The following is a 20,785-nucleotide window of genomic DNA, read 5'->3' on the forward strand; positions in this document are numbered from 1 at the left end:
ACCTCTGTTTGGGGCCTTCATTGGTGCGGAGAACAAGCCGGGCCGCGCACAGTCTTCTAGGTAACGTAGTTCCCCTCACGCCACCGAGTGCGGTGCGGACGAGACCCACCCCAAGCCTGTTTGGGCACTAATGGGCCAAGTCGGTTCGGGAAGGACAAATTAAAAACGCGTCAAGGGATTTCCCTGGTGGTACAGTGGGTAAGACTCCGGGCTTCTACTGCAGGGGGTGCGGGTTCGATCCCCAGTCAGGCAACTATGATCCCCTAAGGTGCATGGCGCGGCCAGGAAAAAAAATGTATTTACATCCCCTGAAACTAAGGGAACCTTGTAAATCAACTATATTTCAAAGTTTAAAAAAATTAAATAAAAACACATAAAATTAAACTCAGCAAAGCCTGTATCCATAACCTTTATAAAATTCTGATTTAACTCGTATTTCTCAGCATAAAACTTGATATAGGATTAGAAAAAAATGCATTACAGTTGTGAAAAGACTGAGACAAGCCACAGTCCTTATTTGTTGTTTTTGTTTCTTTATGAAAATCTTGTAAGAGTTTTCAAGTAAGAAAAATCAATTCAATAAGATTTTAGAATGAAAAGGGGAATTATATACGCAACAAAATATCTCGGTGTGCTTCATTACTGGCTAAAATAATAACTACATAAAGTTAGATAACAGTCTATCGTCGATACTGTCCACCTCAGTTAACCTGAGAGGCAGTAACCAAGCACAACACATTTACTTGGGATCACAGAATTGCAATTCGGGACACGTATTCAAGTAGCAGCCCTAAAGGTATTCTGCTAGCGAGTAAAATTCAGCGGATTTTAAATGCAAAGAGAGTTTTGTATTACAGAATTTTAATTGGAATTGGAGGCAGAAGCTAGTCTTGGTTGAACAGGATTGTGTACTAAGGCTATCACTAAAGGGAAGTAATAGTCCATTAGTGTGACAAGTTGCAAGTGTTACTGCAAACTCCTTGGAATATTTGCAGGTCGGCTCAGATCAAAAGTTCATGGTTTCACCAGGTGGGGAGGTGCAGGATGTCCACTAATTAATAGCTTCCCAGCTCCACGTTAAAATCACTTGACAAAAAAAAAAAAAAAAAAAAAAAAAAAAAAATCACTTGACATCAGTGACTCCATTTTATTTCACATTCTACAACACTATTAATTTGGCATGCCTTGCAGGAGTCCTCAAGGCAAATATAAAAGTTTTCACAGCATATGCACAAATAATAGCAGGCTTCTTTTATTTAAAAATAATTAAAATTGAAACAAGAAAAAAATTCTTTAAGAAGATATTGAGCTACCTATAATTTTTAAATTACCTATAATTTAAAAGATCTACCTATAATTTTTAAAGAGTTAATGTATAAATAATAAATTCAATAAGTACTACTATATTTTTAATTACTACAAATTAAAAAGAGGAAGATTTAAAACCTGAGAAGGCAATATATATATATATATTTTTTGGCCCCACTGCCCGGCTTGCATGATCTTAGTTCCCCGCATAGGGATTGAACCCAGGCCCATGGCCGACTCCTAACCACTGGACCACCAGGGAACTACTGAAGGCAACATTCTTTTTTTTTTTTTTTTTAATTTATTTATTATTTTTGGCTGCGCTGGGTCTTCGTTGTTGCACGTGAGCTTTCTCTAGTTGCAGGGAGCGGGGGCTACTCTTCGTTGCAGTGCACGGGCTTCTCGTTGTGGTGGCTTCTCTTGTTGTGGAGCACGGGCTCTGGGCACATGGGCTTTAGTAGTTGCAGCATGTGGGCTCAGTAATTGTGGCTCACGGGCTTCAGTAGTTGTGGCTCGTGGGCTCTAGGCATGCGGCGTCAGTAGTTGTGGCTCGTGGGCTTAGTTGCACTGCAGCATGTGGGATGTTCCCGGAACAGGGATCGAACCCGTGTCCCCTGTATTGGCAGGCAGATTCTTAACCACTGTGCCACCAGGGAAGTCCCTAAATTTATTTATTTATTTTTATTTTTATTTTTTTTGCGGTACGCGGGCCTCTCGCTGTTGTGGCCTCTCCCGTTGCGGAGCACAGGCTCCGGACGCACAGGCTCAGCGGCCATGGCTCACCGGCCCAGCCGCTCCGCGGCATGTGGGATCCTCCCAGACCGGGGCACAAACTCGTGTCCCCTGCATTGGCAGGAGGACTCTCAACCACTGGGCCACCAGGGAAGCCCCCTAAATTCATTTTTAACATAAGCCCCACCATATGATTTTTCTGGCAAATTTGTTCAAAATATTATCCTTTCCCCCTTACATGGCTTTGGCAACTTTACTGGAAATAAATTGACATTATTAGGGTTTGTATATATCTAGATTCTCTACATTTTCCCATTGCTCTAAAGTTAGTGCAGATATACAGTAAATTCTTAAATAAGAAGAAAAATATTTTCATATTTCTTGTTTTCAAAACACCCTTCATGCTGCTCAGCCAGCTGGTAAGTGTCTGTGTCCAGCCCTAACTCAGATCCTAATTCTTTTCCGAATGCCCATCCACCTCCTTGATCCAATGCGTCCACCTGAATGTCTCAAACACACCATGAACTCATCATGAATAACAGAAATTCATTCACAATTTCAGTGAATAATCTTGCCATCCAAACAAGTTGGAAATTCAGATTCATCCTTTGGCCATAATACTCCACACACAATGCTAAGAAATTGTGACTCTATCACATAAGCCTGTTCTGATGTCTGGGTGTCTCTCTTTTGTGTTTGGGTTCCAATGTTATTAGCGTTTCTCTCCAGGAACCAAGTTTCCATGCATCTTTTATCTATTGTATCAGCATGCACTGATGATAATTGGTTCGTTGATTATTTTATAAGCTGTTGAAACATTTCACCTACTTCTACTGCTATTTCTGCATTTATTAGCTAGAAATCCTCTGTAAAGAAGACTTTTTCCATAATCTTCCGTTCAATTACCTCAAAATACAGTTTGTAAAGATCAGGGAGGCAAGAGCTTGATCCTCAACTCTATTTAGCAATTTTTCAGGATAATTATTTGGACCACTAACATCATGCTCAAACAATAGTGAAATGTTTATCTCAGGGATAAGGTGCACCTGTTGCACACATGCTAAGACTGTGATCGTGGTAGCCACTCTCCTAGTAGGAAAAAACATTTAGTAAGTGGCTCTTCTTTTCAGATAAGTCTCTTATTTAAAAAAAATATTTATTTATTTAGGCTGCACCCTGTCTTAGTTGCAGTGTGTGTGATCCTCGTTGTGGCATGTTTAGTTGTGGCATGCAGGATCTTTTTCAGTTGTGGCATGTGGGCTCTTAGTTGCGGCTTGTGGACTCTTAGTTGTGGCATGGGAACTCTTAGTTGTGGCATGCATGGGGGATCTAGTTCCCCGACCAGGGTTCGAACCCAGGCCCCCTGCATTGGGAGCATGGAGTACCCACTGGACCACCAGGGAAGTCCATCTTATTTTATTTTATTTTATTATTTATTTATTTATTTGGCTGCGCCATGCAGCAAGCAGGATCTTAGCTTCACGACCAGGGATCGAACCCATGCCCCCCTCATTGGGAGTGCTGAATCTTAAGCACTCTATTGCCAAGGAAGTCCCAGATAAGTCTCATATTTAAAAATTAATTTTATCTGTTTTAGTCCATTTGAACTGCTGTAAGAAAACATCATATACTGGGTGGCTTATAATCAACAGGCATTTATTTCTCACAGCTCTGGAGGCTGGAAGTCCAAACTCAAGTTTCCCATGGATTCAGTGTCTGGTGAGAGCCCACTTCCTGTTTCATAGATAGCCTCCTTCTTCTTGCCATGTGCTCATATTGTAAATGCAGTGAACTTTCCCGGCCCTCTTTTATAAGGGCACTAGTTACTTTCATGAAGGTAGAGCCCTTCTGACCTAACCACCTACCAAGGATCCTATGTCCTAATATCATGACACTAGGCATTAGGTTTTGAACATAAGAATTGAGGGGGAAACAAACACTGAGACCATAGCAGTATTTATTTCAGGAAACTGAGTTAGAAATATATGGAAAAAATAGTTTGACTTGCTGGGGTTTCAACAGAAACACTGAGATGTACTCATGCAGGAAAGAATTATTTTGAATTATTTTGTGTGGGAAACAGGCAGAATGCCACATCATCTACTGCCTACTTGGCATCCTGACAGATATCATCCATTTCCCCTGTCATGATCTTGGCTTAACTCTTTTTTAATTGTTCCTTGATTGCACATACTGAAGCCTACAAAATTATCTCTGAAGCTTTGAGCTACATAAAGTTGAAGAGCAGTGCCATTTTGGGGGAATTCCCTGGCGGTCCAGTAGTTAGGACTTGGCACTTTCACTGCCATGACCCCAGGTTCTATCCCTAGTCGGGGAGCTAAGATCCCCGAAATCCGTGCAGCCTGGCCAGGGGAAAAAAAAACAAAAAGCATGCAGTTTGTGACTGAGTGGCATTGCAGTGTGTGCATTCAGGTTTTCCTTTGTGTTCCTGTTTGCTGAATGCAGTCTACAAAACAATATCTCCCTTTAAAGGTAATACATCTTCAAAAAACAGAAGGGACAAAATAAAGATACTTGGATAATAACATATGCTTAAAATTATAATTTATGTCAAAGCACCCTCATTAAAAAAATCTACCCTATATTTTCCCAACTTACTTTTTTTTTTTTTTTTTTTTTTTTTTTTTGCGGTATGCGGGCCTCTCACTGTTGTGGCCTCTCTCGTTGCGGAGCACAGGCTCCGGACGCACAGGCCTAGCGGCCATGGCTCACGGGCTTAGTTGCTCCGCGGCATGTGGGATCTTCCCGGACCAGGGCACGAACCCGTGTCTCCTGAATCGGCAGGCGGATTCTCAACCACTGCGCCACCAGGGAAGCCCTCCCAACTTACTTTTGATGAACCTCATCAATTTATTTAAAAGTTTATAGACAAGATTTCACTACTGTCCATCTTTTTTGGGGATACCCAACCTCTTTCTCCCCAACATCCCAGTAATGGCCATGTGTGAAGCCCTTTCTCTCTTGACTCTGAGCAAATATACTGAAACTCACAAAACTGATTGTAAAGCTTCCATCCACATGTATTTGAAAAGGAACAAGATAATGTTTATTAGTTTGTGGCTATGATTGAAGGTACTTTGTATCTGAGTGATATCATATCATGTGTTACTCCCCAATATGGTGAAGAGAAAAGTAAGTCCCACTTGTGGGGTCTTTATGGAGCATTACAACACAGTTGTGGAAATTGTACCCTTAGAGGCATATAAAGGATTTATTATATTCACAGGTCCTAGAAGAGACTGGCATGCCACCCCACACAGGAGCCATATAGGAGGAGCACCGGGGGAGCATTCTCAACGAAGCAGGAGAAGAGTGGGGCCCCTAGGTAAGTGCCATTACTGGGGATCAGGGTGGAGTACCCAGGCAAGATTCATGAGGGGATTTCATTGGTGGGTTGGAATGTCACTAAGTCATGGGAGGACAAGAAGGGGAACTTGAGTTGGGGCCACAGCCTCATCACTCTGGTGTACCCAGTCACCCGGGGTGGGGTGGGGATGTGCTCACAGCCAGTCTTTGGGGATGCTGAGGCAGCAAAATACGAACATTAAAAAATTTACAATATAGTATGTCCACTTGTTATGTTCCGAGCATCTTAAATGACAAGACGCAAAAAACACAACAGGGAAATCTGGATTGTCCCCTTTAGGAACATCCCATGGCTCGCCTCCTTCATTAGAGCCTCTGCATTTCCTTTGCCAGCTCCTCTCCAGGTCTCTGGGCCCCAGGTTCCCAGAAGGAACAGAGACCCTCTCCCGGCCTGCTACAGAACAAGAACTACGCTACCACGCGCGCCACAACCAGAGAAGCCCGTGGGCCCCAACGAAGACGTAGCGCATAATGAATGAACGAATGAATGAATGAATGAGTTAATAAATAAAATTTTTTTTAAAAAAGAACTACACTACCCAGCAGGCTGTGCTTTGCGGGATGGCTGTGAGGGCCGGACTGATGGCGTCACAGAAAAGGGGCGTTACCGGCTCGCGTTGTCAGAGGTGGGACTTCCTGCGCCTGAGGAGAGCGCTATTCTTTGTGGTGCGGCTGGTGTGTCCCCATCCACTACGAGCTCTTCACGGGACTTAGGGACGGAGCGGGGAGGACAGCCAGTAGGGCCCACCTGTGCCTTTGTACGACCTGGGGGAGGGTCAGCTAAGCCCGCTGGACCCGCCGGTCTCCGGCGCCCTCACGTGGCCCTACGCTCCCCGCGGTGCGATGGCGGCGCTGGTGACCCCGGCGCAGGTGAGTGGACTGTGCGCCAGACCACGCCCGCTCGGACCCCACCCACGTGGCCGAGGCGCGCTGCTGTGCAGGATTGTGGTGTCCTGTGAGTCGTCACCTTGTCCTCCCCAGGGCATTGTTTGTCGGAGCCTCGGGATGGGGTCGCTTGTGCTCCGGGTGGGAATCCAGGTTAGGGTCTTCACACGGAGGGTCCCATTTCTGTCAGTCAGTGGGACTCTGTGTGGTAGAGAGAGATGTGGCTTCCCGAATCCCCCTGACCCCATACCGCTGGCGTGGAAGGACCCGCAGGGAGGAGCGCAGGCCGCATAGTCCAGAGACCTTTCTGTGTGTTGCGGCCCCGCCCCTTCCCGAATCGAGGACCTTGAGCAGCTTTCCCTGTTGCCCTTGGTTTGTGTTTTCTCGGGCACAAAACAGGAATATTAAAGTTCCTCCAACTGGGTTTGAGGGAACTAGAAAAAGCACATGGGTGACGTGTATCCCCCCACGTCTAGCACGGTGCAGGGAGCATCGCTCTGGCTCTCTTTCCACGGAGGTGCCTCCTGAGCCTTTGTTGATCTTAGAGGGGATTCCCTGGGGGAATCTGACCCTTGGGTTTCCCAGCTGTGTAACCTCTACAAAGATAAGGACTGGGGTGGGGAAGAGGCCGGAGTAGCCTGCAGCAGCTTGGGGATTGCAGTCTGCTAGGACAGAAAAGGTGTCAGGACAGGCAGGGTGCCCCCCAAGGCCAAGGAATTTGTCTTCCAGTTTACAGCCAGTGGAACTGGCTTCCCACTGAATCTGTTTTCCTGTTTGAGGTTCAGTTACATATGGTAAGTGACGATAATGTGCAGGAGCTTGCTGTCCCTTTGGACACAAAAACACAAGAGGTCCAGGGTAACTCCATAGCCGTGGCCCCGAGTACCCTCAATATAGTCCTGACTGCTGTCAGGACGTGTCTTATTTGTTAACTTCCCATTCACTTGGCTCCTTCCTCACTTTATATCCGACTCACTCCAGTGTGCTGTCTTGAAAGAGGCTTTCCCTGGTGCCCTGTCAAAAGCAGACTGTAACCTCTTCTCTTCTCGCGCTGTTTTCTTGATTTTGGAATCTTTGGGTCCCCGTGACATTGTCTTGCTCATTTATTTAGTTGCTTGTTTAGGATCTCTTCCCAGCCCCTGAGCATGAGCACCTGTTGCTGCTCAGGACCTAGAACAACAGCCTGGGCTTTGTACTCAACAATGGTTCAGTGAACGAATGGGTCTCGCCCTCAGGTGCTTGCCTCACACTTACAATAAATACAGTCTTTCTCCCAACTATGGCCCACAGGGCTCTCTCTACTTGATCTGCCCCTTGCTTACCTCCAAGCTTTTTTCCCTCCATTTTTCCCTCACTCACCACACACGGCCAGGCAGTCCTGAACTTGTAAAACTCCTGCCCAGTTTGCAGCTTCAACTTGCACTTCTCTTTGTCTGAGGCCCTGTTCCCAGTTCTCTGCAGGGCTGTCTCTCCTCACCCTTCCTGTGCATCAGTGTCACCTCTTAAGATACTCTTTTCCTGGCTGTTTTATAATAATTCTGGCTAAGGTACCCCTGCCCCACCTGCCAATCTTCTGGCAACTCTGTTCCTGCTTTTACTGGATGTTCAATTCCCACTTCTGCTCCTTAAATTTGAGGTTGTGACTGATTTTCTAGAGCTGCCTGGGTCTCAGACCTCTGGCTGTGACACGGAGGTGATGATGGCATTTACCTCATGGGCTGTGGGAGGATTACTAAGAGTCACAAAATACATTGAACACGTAACTGTGCCAGGCAGTCCAGCATCTGCCACGTAAACATTTTCTCTTTAGTTCTCCAAACTGCCTGATGAAGTGGGACTGATTGTTGTATTGATGAAGAAATTGAGGCTTAAAGAAATGATGGGATGTCCTCCCTGTGGTCGCACTGGCAGGAAGTGTCAAATTCCAGAGTCTTGATTCAAACCCTGGGAGTCTGGCTCCTGAGCAAGGGATCTTATTGTGTAAAGGCCTCAACTTGGGGCAGGTGCACTGTGAGGACAAGGGAGGCTTAGTTGCTGTCACTTTACTGTTACCATTGTTGGAATTATCATCATGATCATTTTTCCCAGAGCACTTACCATCTCTCCCCAGTCCTCTTGGAACACCACTATCTGTGTCACTGTGACACTGTCTGTGTCATCTCCAGTGACTTCCTTCATGGGAGGCTTTTCTCTGAGCCATAATTGCATTATGTCCCAAGGTTGCATCTGCTTCCCCCTTGAGCCCAACACAGTACTTGGCGATCCGGAGGCCTCGGTGATTCAAGCCTGGGTCTCTGCATCTTCACCAGCAACAGAGTGACAGGGTTGATCCCATCCAAGTGCACAAGGCCAACACCACTACCTGTGTTTGACTCTCCAGGTGGTGGTGACCTTTAAGAATGTGGCTGTGACCAAGAGGAGTGGAGACAACTTGACCTGGACCAGAGGACTCTTTACCAGGAGGTGATGCTGGAGACTTTGAGCTTCTGGTCTCACTGGGTAAGTGCTCAGCTCTCACACCTGTGGGGGACCCCACCCACCGTGTTTCTGGGCTGATCAGAAAGGTTACAGGAGTCACCTTTCCTCCTCCCCACAGGTCCTGCAGTTTTCTGGTCCCTTCTCCTGCCTGGTCTCCCTGTGTCTGTAGCAGTGATTGGTGGGATAGAAGTGATGTCCTTCTGAACACAGCAGCCCCCATCCCAGTGCCCAGCACCCTCGGGCCTCAGTCTGAGGTCCCTTTTCCAGATTCCACAGGAGGGAAGCTGACCGGCCCAGCCTGGTGAGGTCAGGTGTCCCCGCAGCCCAGTTAGCAGGGCTGTTCTCAGAAGAGAGGGTGAGTCAGGCAGACCTCTACATGGCATTTGTCATCAGTGCCACGCAGGGATCTTCCTGAATAGCACAATCTCGGTTCAAAGGTCCTTGGTGTCTACATGATATTCACATGTTTCCTGTGTCCTGGGCAGATTGCTATGTGGCAATACTTGGAGGGCCAGGGAAAGATTCCCCAGGAAACTGTGTAGGCTCTGAATCATCAAACAACAAATAGGACTATTTCTCCCATAGTCTGGATTGATGTGTCCAGGAATCAAGGGGTAGATATGTGAGTGGCACCACTGACAGTTATCCATAGAGAGGCACTAGGGAAAATTTTTGCTTCCTGCCTTCATGAAGCACTGATTGTGTAGAGATCTTAGTTGCAAAGGGAAGAGTGCTTTCACTACCACAGTAGAATGATTCTGTTGTCCTGGAGAGTAACACTGCCAGTCTGCCACTTTGCACTACTTATGCTCCTGAATCAACAGGCAAAGTAAGAGTTAGTGTGCTGGCTCTGGTGACTGAATCTGATTATCAGGTGCAAATTGTACTATACTTGTCACTGCTACTTGCACAAAGGAAGTGTGTGTCTGGAATGCAGAGATCCCTTAAGATGTCTTGTCATGATCTAAAGTAAAGTCAATGGAAAACTATCCACAGCCTACTTCAGGCAGGACAACTCATGGCCCAGACCCTTCAGGAAAGAATGCTTTGGTCACCCCACCAGGGAATAAAAAATGACCATTCGAGGTGCTGCTGAGGACAAAAGGAACATAGAATGGATTGTGGAAGAGCTACATATTAGTTAGCTCATGTGACCATTAACAGAAGTGAGGATAGTAATCAGTAATGTCGTGAGTATTTCTTCCTAATTTTTGTCATGAATGTGTGTGTACAGCCAATATCATTTTCTTCCTTCTTTCACCCCCTTATCATTTATCAGAAGATGTGTTGACTTCACATCACAGTATTTAAGTATTGTTAAATTTATATAATAGTATTTGGTTATAGGATATCAAGGAGGAGAGTGAATGTTACCCAGGGAATCTGTCTCCTTTCTGAAGAAAGAGTTATTGTATTTTTGGTTGTACACAGGATAGTTGTATCATGACCTTGTTGTTGTCTTTATTTGGAGATAAGGAGTGGTTTAAGTTTGTATGGTGCCAAGTTGACAAGAGGTGGGCTTGTGATGATTAATTTTATATATCAACTTGAGTCGGCTGTGATACCTGAATATTGTTCAAATACCAGTCTAGGTTTCACTGTGAAGCTTTTTTTTAATGGAGTAAATACCTATATTTTTATTTGTAATTTTAAAATTTATAGACCAAACGCATACGCAAAAAGAATGGCCTCAACTTAATGGCATGTTGTCCCTTAAGAAAGTAGAAAAATAAGACAAAGCCAAATTAAGTAAGACTTTCGTTCAATATTATACTGGAAGATTTAATAAAACTAGACTTCTGTTCAGTATTGAGATGGAGGTTATAGTCACAATAATGAGGCAATAAAAAGTAAAATTACTCACATTGTTAAGGAAAAAATAAAACTGATCTATGGAGAAAACTCTATGGGATTTCCAAACAAAGCATAACCCAGAATAAACATATACAATGGAATACTACTCAGCCATAAAAAAGAATGAAATTTTGCCATTTGCAACAACATGGATGGACTTGGAGGGTATTATGCTAAGTGAAATAAGTCAGATAAAGAAAGACAAATACTGTATCATATCACTTATATGTGGAATCTTAAAAATACAACAAACTAGTGAATATAACAAGAAAGAAGCTGACTCACAGATACAGAGAACAAACTAGTGGTTACCTGTGAGGAAAAGGAAGGGGGGAGGGGCCATATAAGGGTAGGGGAATCAGAGGTACAAACTGTGATGCACAAAATAAGCCACAAAGATATATTGTATAACACAGGGAATATAGCCGATATTCTATAACTATAAATGGAGTACAACCTTTAAAAATTGGGAATCACTATATTGTACTCCTGTAATTTATATAACATTGTACATCAGCTATACTTCAATAAAAAACAAAACATAACATTAACCAAAAAAACCTGCTAGAACGACTGAGTATCTGAAGCTTGAAGAAACCATTCTATTTGCAATAGCAATAAACAGTTGAGAACTTCAGATCCCCCCTCCCTGCCCCAAATGTCTGTGTTGAAATGTACCAGGGACTTGTTTTAATCATGCACTGTGAGACATGCAGACATGGAAGTTATTATGAAGAAGGACATTTACACGGTTCCCTAGAAACAGGAAGCACAGCATGTCATATTGGGCCACATATGCTGGGCCTCCACCTTCTGCTCAGGAGGCAGGTCAAGAAGAGCATGGCTCACAGCCTTGAAAAATTCTGGCAGACTCTGGGCTACAGGGGTCATCCCTAGTTGCCACCCAGAAGAGGACCTTCACCCAATTGTGAGGCAACTTTATGGCATTGGAGGACTTCCAGTCACCAGAATTGGGATAAATGAATGTCTGTTCTTCATAAATCACCCAGTCTATGGTGTTCTGTTATAGCAGACCTATAAGACTAAGACAGACAGTTTGAAATTTTTCAGCGGGCTCCATTTTGGCAGGGTGGACCCTAGTTGTCCCGTACCTAGCTCTGGTATAGGTACCAGAGCTAGGTACCTATACCAGAGCTAGGTATGGTGTAGGGCAGGGAGGATTATTGGTTTGGTGTGTGAGTTTGATAAGGTTATGGTTGGGGGTACAGGCTCCAGATTGGTCGGTTTGTATATAACAAGCATGCTTATAGGGGAGGAATTTGTTACCTGCAGAAATTAGCTAGCTCTGAGAGGGATAGCCTCGCTAGGAATAAGGCCCCAAAGGCCAGAGTAGGAAAAATACGAAAAAATAAGAAAATACAGTCAATACAATTAAAAATTTAGCATACCATCAGATGTAGAAAATACATGCAAGATGGGTAAACAGAATTTTAAAAATTAGAAAAAAAAAATTAAGACCCAAGTAAAAGGAGAAATATCTCACATTTATGGATTGTAACACTCAACCTTCTAAATTGATCTATGTGTTAAGTGAAATCCAAGTCAAAATCTCGGTAAGCTCTCTTTTTTTTTTTTTTTTTTTAATAGAAATTGCGAAGTGGATTCTACAATGACAATGCAAGTGCAAAGGACCAAGAATAGCCAAAACAACCTGGAAACAAGAAAGTGCTAGTGTAAATACAAATAGATAAATGTAAGGGAATAGGAGGTCTAGAAATAAACATACACACAACTGATCAGTTGTTTTTCAGTGAAGGAACAAAAGCAATTTGGTATAGAAAGAATGATTTGTTAGATCAGTGTGTGGTAGCAGTTGGGTGTGCAATTGGGTATGCAAAGAGAACTTATAAAAATTAAATAACTATGGATCATAGACATATACAGAAAAACCTAAAACTGCAAGAGTTACAAAATACTGGATTGGCCAGAAAAGTTGGTTCGGGTTTTTCGGTAGCATCTTACCGGAAAACCCGAACGAACTTTTTGGCCAACCCAATAAAACAGGAACACAGGTTTTGACCTTGTGTGGAAGTCACAAGCCCTACGTCTTCTCCAGTATTGCATGTGCTGACCCTACGCCAGTCACACCTTTTTTCTATCTAGCTCCTCTCATTCAAAGCCCAACCCCACCTCTCCCACCACAGCCCAAGAGACTCCCAGCTGACCTCATTTACTCTTGTCTTTTCCATTATGGTTTATTACAAGATATTGAATATAGTTCCCTGTGCTCTACAGTAGGACCTTGTTGTTTATCTGTATATAGTAGTTTGTATCTGTTTATCCTAAGCTCCTAATTTATCCCTCCTTCCACTCCCTTTCCCTTTTGGTAACCGTAAGTTTGTTTTCTATATCTGTGAGTCTCTTTCTGTTTCTGTTTTTTTTTTTTTTCCTGGTAGAATCTTTTATTTCAGTGATTAAAAGAACGTGCTAAACGGAAACTATGCTGATTTACATTAGGCATGCACCTCTACCTGAAACTGCTGTTAGGTTTTGAGTGGCCTAAATCTTTATAACTTATTTTTTCATTTAGGCACATCTTTAAATTTTTTTGGACCCCAATATACAGGGTAAGTTAACTTCTTCCTTGTGGCAGTTTGTTATGAGAACTATGTTCACTGGCTAGATTCCTTTAACCAAAGGCCTCTAGACTCTCAGGCTACCTGTACTAGCTCAAGACTGTACTTTATATAGATATTTAACTGAATCACAGTATAAGGGAGAGAAATCATCTAGAAAGGTGAAATTTACTGTTTGAATATTCCATACATCTTCTTTTCCAGCACTGATAGTCAAACACTAGATGAGGAGGCCTACAGTCAAGTACCAAATTACTCTTTCCCCTGCTGCTGCCCTTTCTGAGAGACACAAAGATGTATGTCAATCTCTCTAGAAATCTGAAACGAATCCACACAACTAACAGATTATTACCTATGTGGTCCCACTATCAAATTATAGAGCAGTTCCACTATTAAAATTGTAGGGAGCAGTTAATGGGACTATGAGAAAAGCTTCGTCCCTCATACAGTAATATACATCTAGTAGAATTTTACATTCATCTGGCATTTGTTTTCCCAATATTAGCATTAAAAAACACAACCCCAAACACATTTGACCCTTAAACCCCCCACACACACACACAAATTGGTCTTTGTTCATTCTCAAATGACAGGATGTCCCAAGAGTGACAAAGGTGGGAGCCGATCCCCCCATAGCCTTTTCTTCAACCATCCCATCAACTGCTCTTCATTTCTTGAACTACCTTCCTTTTCCAAAGAGGTAATGCTGAGGTCAGTCAGAACGGCTTTCTGAGAAGACTGGCTTGGATTTCTGGGTCTGTTCCAGTTGATTCAAGTTGAATTGGCTTGTATCAATGAAGCGCCCGATGCAGTTCACAAAATAGGCCTCAGCCGGACTGTCCAACTTTGGCCCAGGCTTGTCCATGAACTTTTCCCAACAAAGTTTTGTCATCTGTTGCACCAGTTGCTGGAAGCGCTGCTTCTGAGTCTCTACCTCCATGAAATGCTGCAGCTGCCAGTCAACCGAGCCCAAACCCGCTGCGGAGGAAGATGAGGAGGAATCTATCCCAGTGCGGCCACGCGTGCCAAGATGAACTCCTCACCAACTCACCAACCTTCACGTCTGCTTCTGTTTTGTTTTGTTTTTTAATATTTTTTAATATTTTATTTATTACCATTTATTTTTGGCTGCATTGGGTTTTTGTTGCTGTGCACGGGCTTTCTCTAGTTGTGGTGAGTGGGGGCTACTCTTTGTTGGGGTGCGTTGGCTTCTCATTGCGGTGGCTTCCCTTGTTGTGGAGCACGGGCTCTAGGTGCACAGGCTTCAGTAGCTGTGGCGCGTGTGCTCAGTAGCTGTGGTTCGAGGGCTCTAGAGCACAGGCTCAGTAGTTGTGGTGCACGGGGTTAGTTGCTCCATGGCATATGGGATCTTCCCGGACCAGGGCTCGAACCCGTGTACCCTGCATTGGCAGGCGGCTTCTTAACCACGGTGCCACCAGGGAAGCCCCTGTTTCTGTTTTGTAATAAGTTCATTTGTATCATATTTTAGATTCCACGTATAAGGGATATCATATGGTATTTGTCTTTCTCTTTCTGGTTTACTTTGCTTAGTATGATAACCTCTAGGTCCATCCATGTAGCTGCAAATAGCATTATTTCATCCTTTTTTATGGCTGAGTAGTATTCCAGTGTGTGTGTGTGTGTGTGTGTGTGTGTGTGTGTGTGTGTGTGTGTGTGTGTGTGTGTGTATGTACACACACCACATCTTTATCCTTCCATCTGTTGGACATTTATGTAGTTTCCATGTCTTGGCTATTTATTGTAAATAGTGCTGCTGTGAACATAGGGGTGCATGTATCTTTTTGAATTAGCGTTTTCTCCAGATGTATGCCCAGGAGTGGGATTGCTGGATCATATGGTAACTCTATTTTTAGTTTTTTAAGGAAGCTCCATACTGTTCTCCATAGTGGCTTTACCAGCTTACATACCCACCAACAGCATAGGAGGGTTTTCTTTTCACTACACTTTCTCCAGCATTTATTTGTTGACTTTTTCATGATGGCCATTCTGACCAGTGTGAGGTGATACCACATTATAGTTCTGATTTTCATTTCTCTACCAATTAGCGACATTGAGCATCTTTTTATGTGCCTATTGACCATCTGTATGTCCTTTGGAGAAAAGTCTATTTAGGTCTCTGTCCATTTTTTTTGTTGGGTTATTTGTTTTTTGTTGTTACTGAGTTGTATGAGCTGTTTGTATATTTTGGAAATTAAGCCCTTGTCAATCACATTGTTTGCAAATATTTTCTCCCAGTCCCTAGGTTGTCTTTTCGTTTTGTTCATGGTTTCCTTTGCTGTGCAAGAGCTTATAAGTTTGATTAGGTCCCATTTGTTTATTTTTGCTTTTATTTCTTTTGCCTTGGAAGACTGACCTAAGAAAACATTACTATGTTTTATGTCAGAGAATGTTTTGCATATGTTCTCTTCTAAGAGTTTTATGGTATCATGTCTCATGTTTAAGTCTTTAAGCCATTTTGAGTTTATTTTTGTGTATGGTATGAGGGAGTGTTCTAACTTCATTGATTTACATGTGGCTGTCCAGCTTTCCCACCACCACTTCCTGAAGAGACTGTCTTTTTTCCATTTTATATTCTTGCCTCCTTTGTTGAAAATTAATTGACCATAGGTGTGTGGGTTTATTTCTGGGCTCTCTCTTCTGTTCCATTGATCCATGTGTCTGTTTTTATGCCAGTACCATGCTGTTTTGATGACTATAACTTTGTAGTATTGTTTGTGGTGTGGGAGGGTTATGCTTCCAGCTTTGTTCTTTTTCCTCAGGATTGCTTTGGCAATATGGGTCTTTTATGGGTCCATATAAATTTTAGAATTTTTTTGTTCTAGTTCTGTGAAAAATGTCATGGGTAATTTGATGGAGATTTCATTGAATCTGTAGATTGCTTTGGGTAGTATGGCCATTTTTACACTATTAATTCTTCTAACCCAAGAGCATGGGATAGCTTTCCATTTCTTTGAATCATCTTCAGTTTCTTTTATCAGTGTTTTATAGCTCTCAGCATATAAGTCTTGCACATCCTTGATCAGGTTTATTTCTAAGTATTTTAATTTTTTTAATGCAGTTGTAAAAGGGATTGTTTTCTTGCTTTCCCTTTCTGATATTTCATTGTTAGTGTAAAGAAGTGCAAATGATTTCTGTGTGTTAATCTTGTATCCTGCTACCTTGCTGAATTCATTTATCAGTTCTAGTAGTTTTTGTGTGGAGTCTTTAGGGTTTTCAATATGTAGTATCATGTCATCTGCATATAATGAGAATTTTACATCTTTCCTTTCAATTTGGATACTTTTTCTTGTTTGATTGCTCTGGCTAGGACTTCCAATACTATGTTGAATAGAAGTGGTGAGGGTGGGCATCCTTGTCTTGTTCCAGATTTTAACAGGAAGGCTTTCAGCTTTTCACCATTGAGTATTATGTTGGCTGTGAGTTTGTCATAAGTAGCTTTTTTTTGGCTGCATTGGGTCTTTGTTGCTGTGTGCAGGCTTTCTCTAGTTGCAGTGAGTGGGGGTTACTTTTTGTTGCAGTGCATGGGCTTCTCATTGTGGTGGCTTCTCTTGTTGCAGAGCACGGGCTCTAGGCATATGGGCTTCAGTAGTTTTGGCACACAAGCTCAGTAGTTGTGGCTCGCGGGCTCTAGAGCACAGGCTCAGTAGTTGTGGCGTACAGGCTTACTTGCTTTGTGGCATGAGGGATCTTCCTGGACCAGGGCTCGAACCCATGTCCCCTGCATTGGCAGGCAGATTCTTAAACACTGCGCCACCAGGGAAGTCCCATAAATAGCTTTTATTATGTTGAGATATGTTCCCTTTATACCCACTTTGGTGAGAGTTTTTATCATGAATATATGTTGAATTTTATCAAATGCTTTTTCTGCATCTATTGAGATGGTCATGTGGTTTTTGTCTTTTCTTTTGTTGATGTGGTGTATTACATTGATTGATTTACATATGTTGAACCATCCTTGTGACCGTGGGATGAATCCAACTTGATCCTGCTGTATGATCTTTTTTATGTGTTGTTGGATTCGGTTTGCTAATATTTTGTGGAGAATTTTTGCATCCATATTCATCAAAGATATTGGCCTGTAATTTTCTTTTTTGGTGGCGTTTTTGTCTGGTTTTTGTATCAGGGTGGTGGTGGCTTCATAGAATGACTTTGGGAGTGTTCCATCCTCTTCAGCCTTTTGGAAGACTTTGAGATGGATTGGTATAAGTTCTTCTCTTATGTTTGGTAGAAATTGACCTTATTTACTCTTTAGCTAATCTCTCATCCAGTCTGACACTCTTTAGGCTTCACCAGGAGTTATCACAAAACTCTGAGCCTGTAGAGAGGAAAACAGCACCAGGTCTTATCTCAGTGTCATCTGATTCCATTCACTGCTTTGCCTCTCAATAAATCTCTTATTCACTTCCTTGGAATTTCGTGTCACTTCTGGGTCTTCATCTGAGGCCAGCTCCCACACCACACGCACACACACACCCCTCCTCTCTCTCTCTCTCTCTCTCTCTCTCTCTCTCTCTCTCTCTCTCTCTCTGTGTGTGTGTGTGTGTGTCTCTCTCTCATGGTCACTGTACTTCCTAACCTGTCTTAGTGATGATGACAGCCTCCCCCCCTACCCCCCCCCCCACACTCATGCACACACACACACTCTGTCTCATGGTCGCTGTACTTCCTCACCTGTCTTAGTGATGATGACAGCCACCACCCCTGTCCAGGGGTCCAGGCAAGTGAGCCAGTACATGCAGAATACCCTCCCTTCAGCCTTAATGGCATTGCCACATAACCTGTGGGGTGTTCCTCTTAAGTCTGACATAGTCCATGTGCCAATCTCCTGCTTATGGGTAACTTTACATGAACCCCCTCCTTCCCTGAACTCCAGGTGTATATTTTCACATGCCCACTTAACACGTCCACTTAGAGGTGCCTGCAATACCTCAGACTCAGCATGGTGACATCTAACTCCTGATAGTACTGCTGTTAATTACTCCTGCTATTGACTTCGCATCTTTCACCTAAAGCCAAACTTCTAGGATTTATGTGAAACTTCTCTCACCCTTACAGTAGTGATCATTCCTACTTAAAAACTCAACCTAATGCTACAAGCAACTTCTTAGAAAATATTTGGACATAAAGGTAAAAGTCTTTAGGGACTTCCCTGGTGGTCCAGTGGCTAAGACTCCATGCTTCCAATGCAGGAGGCCTGGGTTCGATCCCTGGTCAGGGAACTAGATCCCACATGCAGCAACTAAGAGTTAGCATGCCGCAGCTAAAGATCCCACACGCAGCAGCTAAAGATCCTGCATGCTGTAACGAAGATCCTGCATGCCGCAACTAAGACCTGACACGGCCAAGTAAAACATAAATAAATAAATACATATTTAACAAACAAAAAGGTAAAAGTCATTACCTCATGCTGGGAATGAAGCTATAATAAAAATTTTATGGCTACAATACTAAAATGATTATGGTACCCTCCCAAATAATTCAAAAACAATATTCTGTTGGAAAATAAATTTTTAATTAATGCAAAAATGTAATTTCCATGAGGGAGAGAAAGATTGCTGTTTATCCAGTGATAGGGGCAGTGCCTGGCAATAGCAAGCACTCCATAAATAAAATGATGGGTACAGATTTTCTGATTTTTTTTTTTTTTTTTAGCCATGCCACATGGCTTGTGGAATCTTAGTTCTCCCACCAGGGATCGAGCCTGTGCCCCCTGCAGTGGAAGTGGGGAGTCTTAACCACTGGACCACCAGGGAATTCCCTTCCTGATTCTTTCTTGAATGCCCCATTCCCCTGTCCCTGCTTCCACCCCAGCAAATGCTTACCTGGCTTTGTGGGCAATCCAGCCATGATTGGCTGGAGCCAGGTCAGTATTTGTTAATTGGATTGCACAGAGCTGAAGAGAGGGAGTACCCCATACCACAAGATCACCTGAGGTGGGGATGCAGTGCCTACATCAGCCCCATCTGGGCTGGAGCTGATCTCCATGGTTACAAATAGAGCACAACATGTGTTCCTGTCCATTTTAGTATTGTGGCCACAAAATTTTTATTATAGCTTCATTCCCAATGCTTTTGAACAAATAATTTGTTGGACTTTTACCTTTATGTCCAAATATTTTCTAAGAAGTTGCTTGTAGTATTAGGTTTGTGGGAAAGAGAAGATCTGGGGTGTAACCTACCCGAGACGAAATTTCTCATTGTGCTGATCACTGTTTCTAATGCTTCTCCCCTTGTTGTGTCCAGACATTTAGAATGAATAAGATAGAGGGCAGTGGTGGTACAGTCATGTGCATTGATGTCTGGGCAATGGCTGTCTTTCTCACAGGGCTAAATTACTAGGGTAAGTTTGATCATTCATTATGAATCACTGGTGGGGGGCGGTTCATTATACACAGAGGCTGCACCCACTGAAAACAGCCTAAACATGTTGCTATTTTCTCTTTCCCAAATTTGCCACTTCATACCCACAAATAAAAGACTGAGCCTATTAGCCTTTATAAAGATTTAAAGAACATTATATAATTTCTAAGTACCCATAAAATAATATATATTCACCTTGCTTGAATGAGGGCATTCATTCATTCAGTAGATATTTATTGAACACCTAGTATGGGCCAGGCATTGTGCTAGGTGCTCAGTGAATATAGATACATGAAAAAGAGACCAAAAGTGTATAGATCTTAAACAAGTATAAGAAGGGGTTTCCCCAAAGTCCTTGAAGGATTTGACTTTGGTATACATGTCTTCCTGACTTCTGTCCTCTGCTCTGAGCACAACCCTTCACCACTAGACCCACTTCCACAAAAAAATGACTACTTCTGCATGTTGTCAATGGGTTGTGCATGACAATGGGCAGTATTTATGTAGGCAGCACAGACAGTAGCTTTTCACTTAATGTAGCAATAACACAATATTAATCAATGGGCACTGCCTTCCATAGCGATTGAACAAATGCTTGATGTGGGTCAGGTCTCTTAATCCAAAAGCCACAGAGAGAGTGCAGAATGGGAAAAGTCTGTACCTGAGAAGGAACACTGTTAAGGAAAAATGAATTTGTTTTCAATTTGGTTTAAATCAGGTGTGGGATTCTACCCTCCTTTTGGATCCCCAAATAGGAGAATCTCAGCACAGATAATCACAAACTGTGTGAGTGTTGAAATCCCTGCCCTGCTGGAAGGCAGCGCCAGGCTCACAGAGGCACACATCTATCTCAAAGTCACCCTGCCCTTTGCAAATGGCAAAGATAACTTCACATGTTCTGATTTCCCCTTATTTCAAGGCTACATCATGTGAACTCCATTTAAAACAATGTGATTTTGCACTCCTGTAATGGATACCATGAGCACGTTGAGATGTGAGAGTATGGGACAGGGTGGGGCACCTTTCTACCAGTGTGCGGAAACTAGGGAACAGTTCCAAGGCTCATGGATAGGAGAGATAGGTACGTGGCCCCAGTGGCTTAAACCTCAGTCCTTGAAGGATGTGCCTCCACCACCATTCATAGAAGTCCTAGCGACAGCAGCT

The 20,785-nt window shown here is 43.1% G+C and overlaps 1 protein-coding gene, 1 long non-coding RNA gene and 1 pseudogene across 8 annotated transcripts in view; 2 read left to right on the forward strand and 1 right to left on the reverse strand.

The window, feature by feature from the left end:
* Nucleotides 1-6: 6 nt before the first annotated feature.
* On the forward strand, nucleotides 7-5,954 carry LOC131744846 (uncharacterized). Of its 3 annotated transcripts, XR_009332211.2 has the most exons (4): nucleotides 67-198; nucleotides 3,710-3,759; nucleotides 5,288-5,386; nucleotides 5,761-5,954. It is a non-coding gene; the product is annotated as an uncharacterized lncRNA (long non-coding RNA). The 3 variants fall into 3 exon arrangements; XR_010837714.1 differs by lacking the exons at nucleotides 67-198; nucleotides 3,710-3,759 and adding an exon at nucleotides 7-60; XR_010837713.1 differs by lacking the exon at nucleotides 3,710-3,759.
* A 95-nt stretch (nucleotides 5,955-6,049) lies between these two features.
* ZNF550 (zinc finger protein 550) overlaps nucleotides 6,050-20,785 on the forward strand; it is a 59,388-nt gene continuing 44,652 nt past the window's right edge. The window contains exons 1-4 of one of the 5 annotated variants that reach the window (XR_010837871.1): nucleotides 6,059-6,297; nucleotides 8,693-8,811; nucleotides 8,909-9,145; nucleotides 12,253-13,012. Coding sequence is in view for 1 of the 5 variants with exons in the window: in XM_067019976.1 (XP_066876077.1) it covers nucleotides 8,779-8,811 (33 nt within the window). In the remaining 4 variants the exon portion in view is untranslated. Of the gene's footprint in view, nucleotides 6,298-8,692; nucleotides 8,812-8,908; nucleotides 9,146-12,252; nucleotides 13,013-20,785 lie in introns of those variants that run through there. The other 4 variants (XR_010837868.1, XR_010837869.1, XM_067019976.1 and 1 more) reach the window with 4 other exon arrangements.
* Nucleotides 13,060-18,069, reverse strand: LOC131745267 (mitochondrial import inner membrane translocase subunit Tim8 A pseudogene; annotated as a pseudogene).

Source organism: Kogia breviceps, chromosome 18 (genome assembly GCF_026419965.1).
Source record: "Kogia breviceps isolate mKogBre1 chromosome 18, mKogBre1 haplotype 1, whole genome shotgun sequence".
NCBI lineage: Eukaryota > Metazoa > Chordata > Mammalia > Artiodactyla > Physeteridae > Kogia > Kogia breviceps.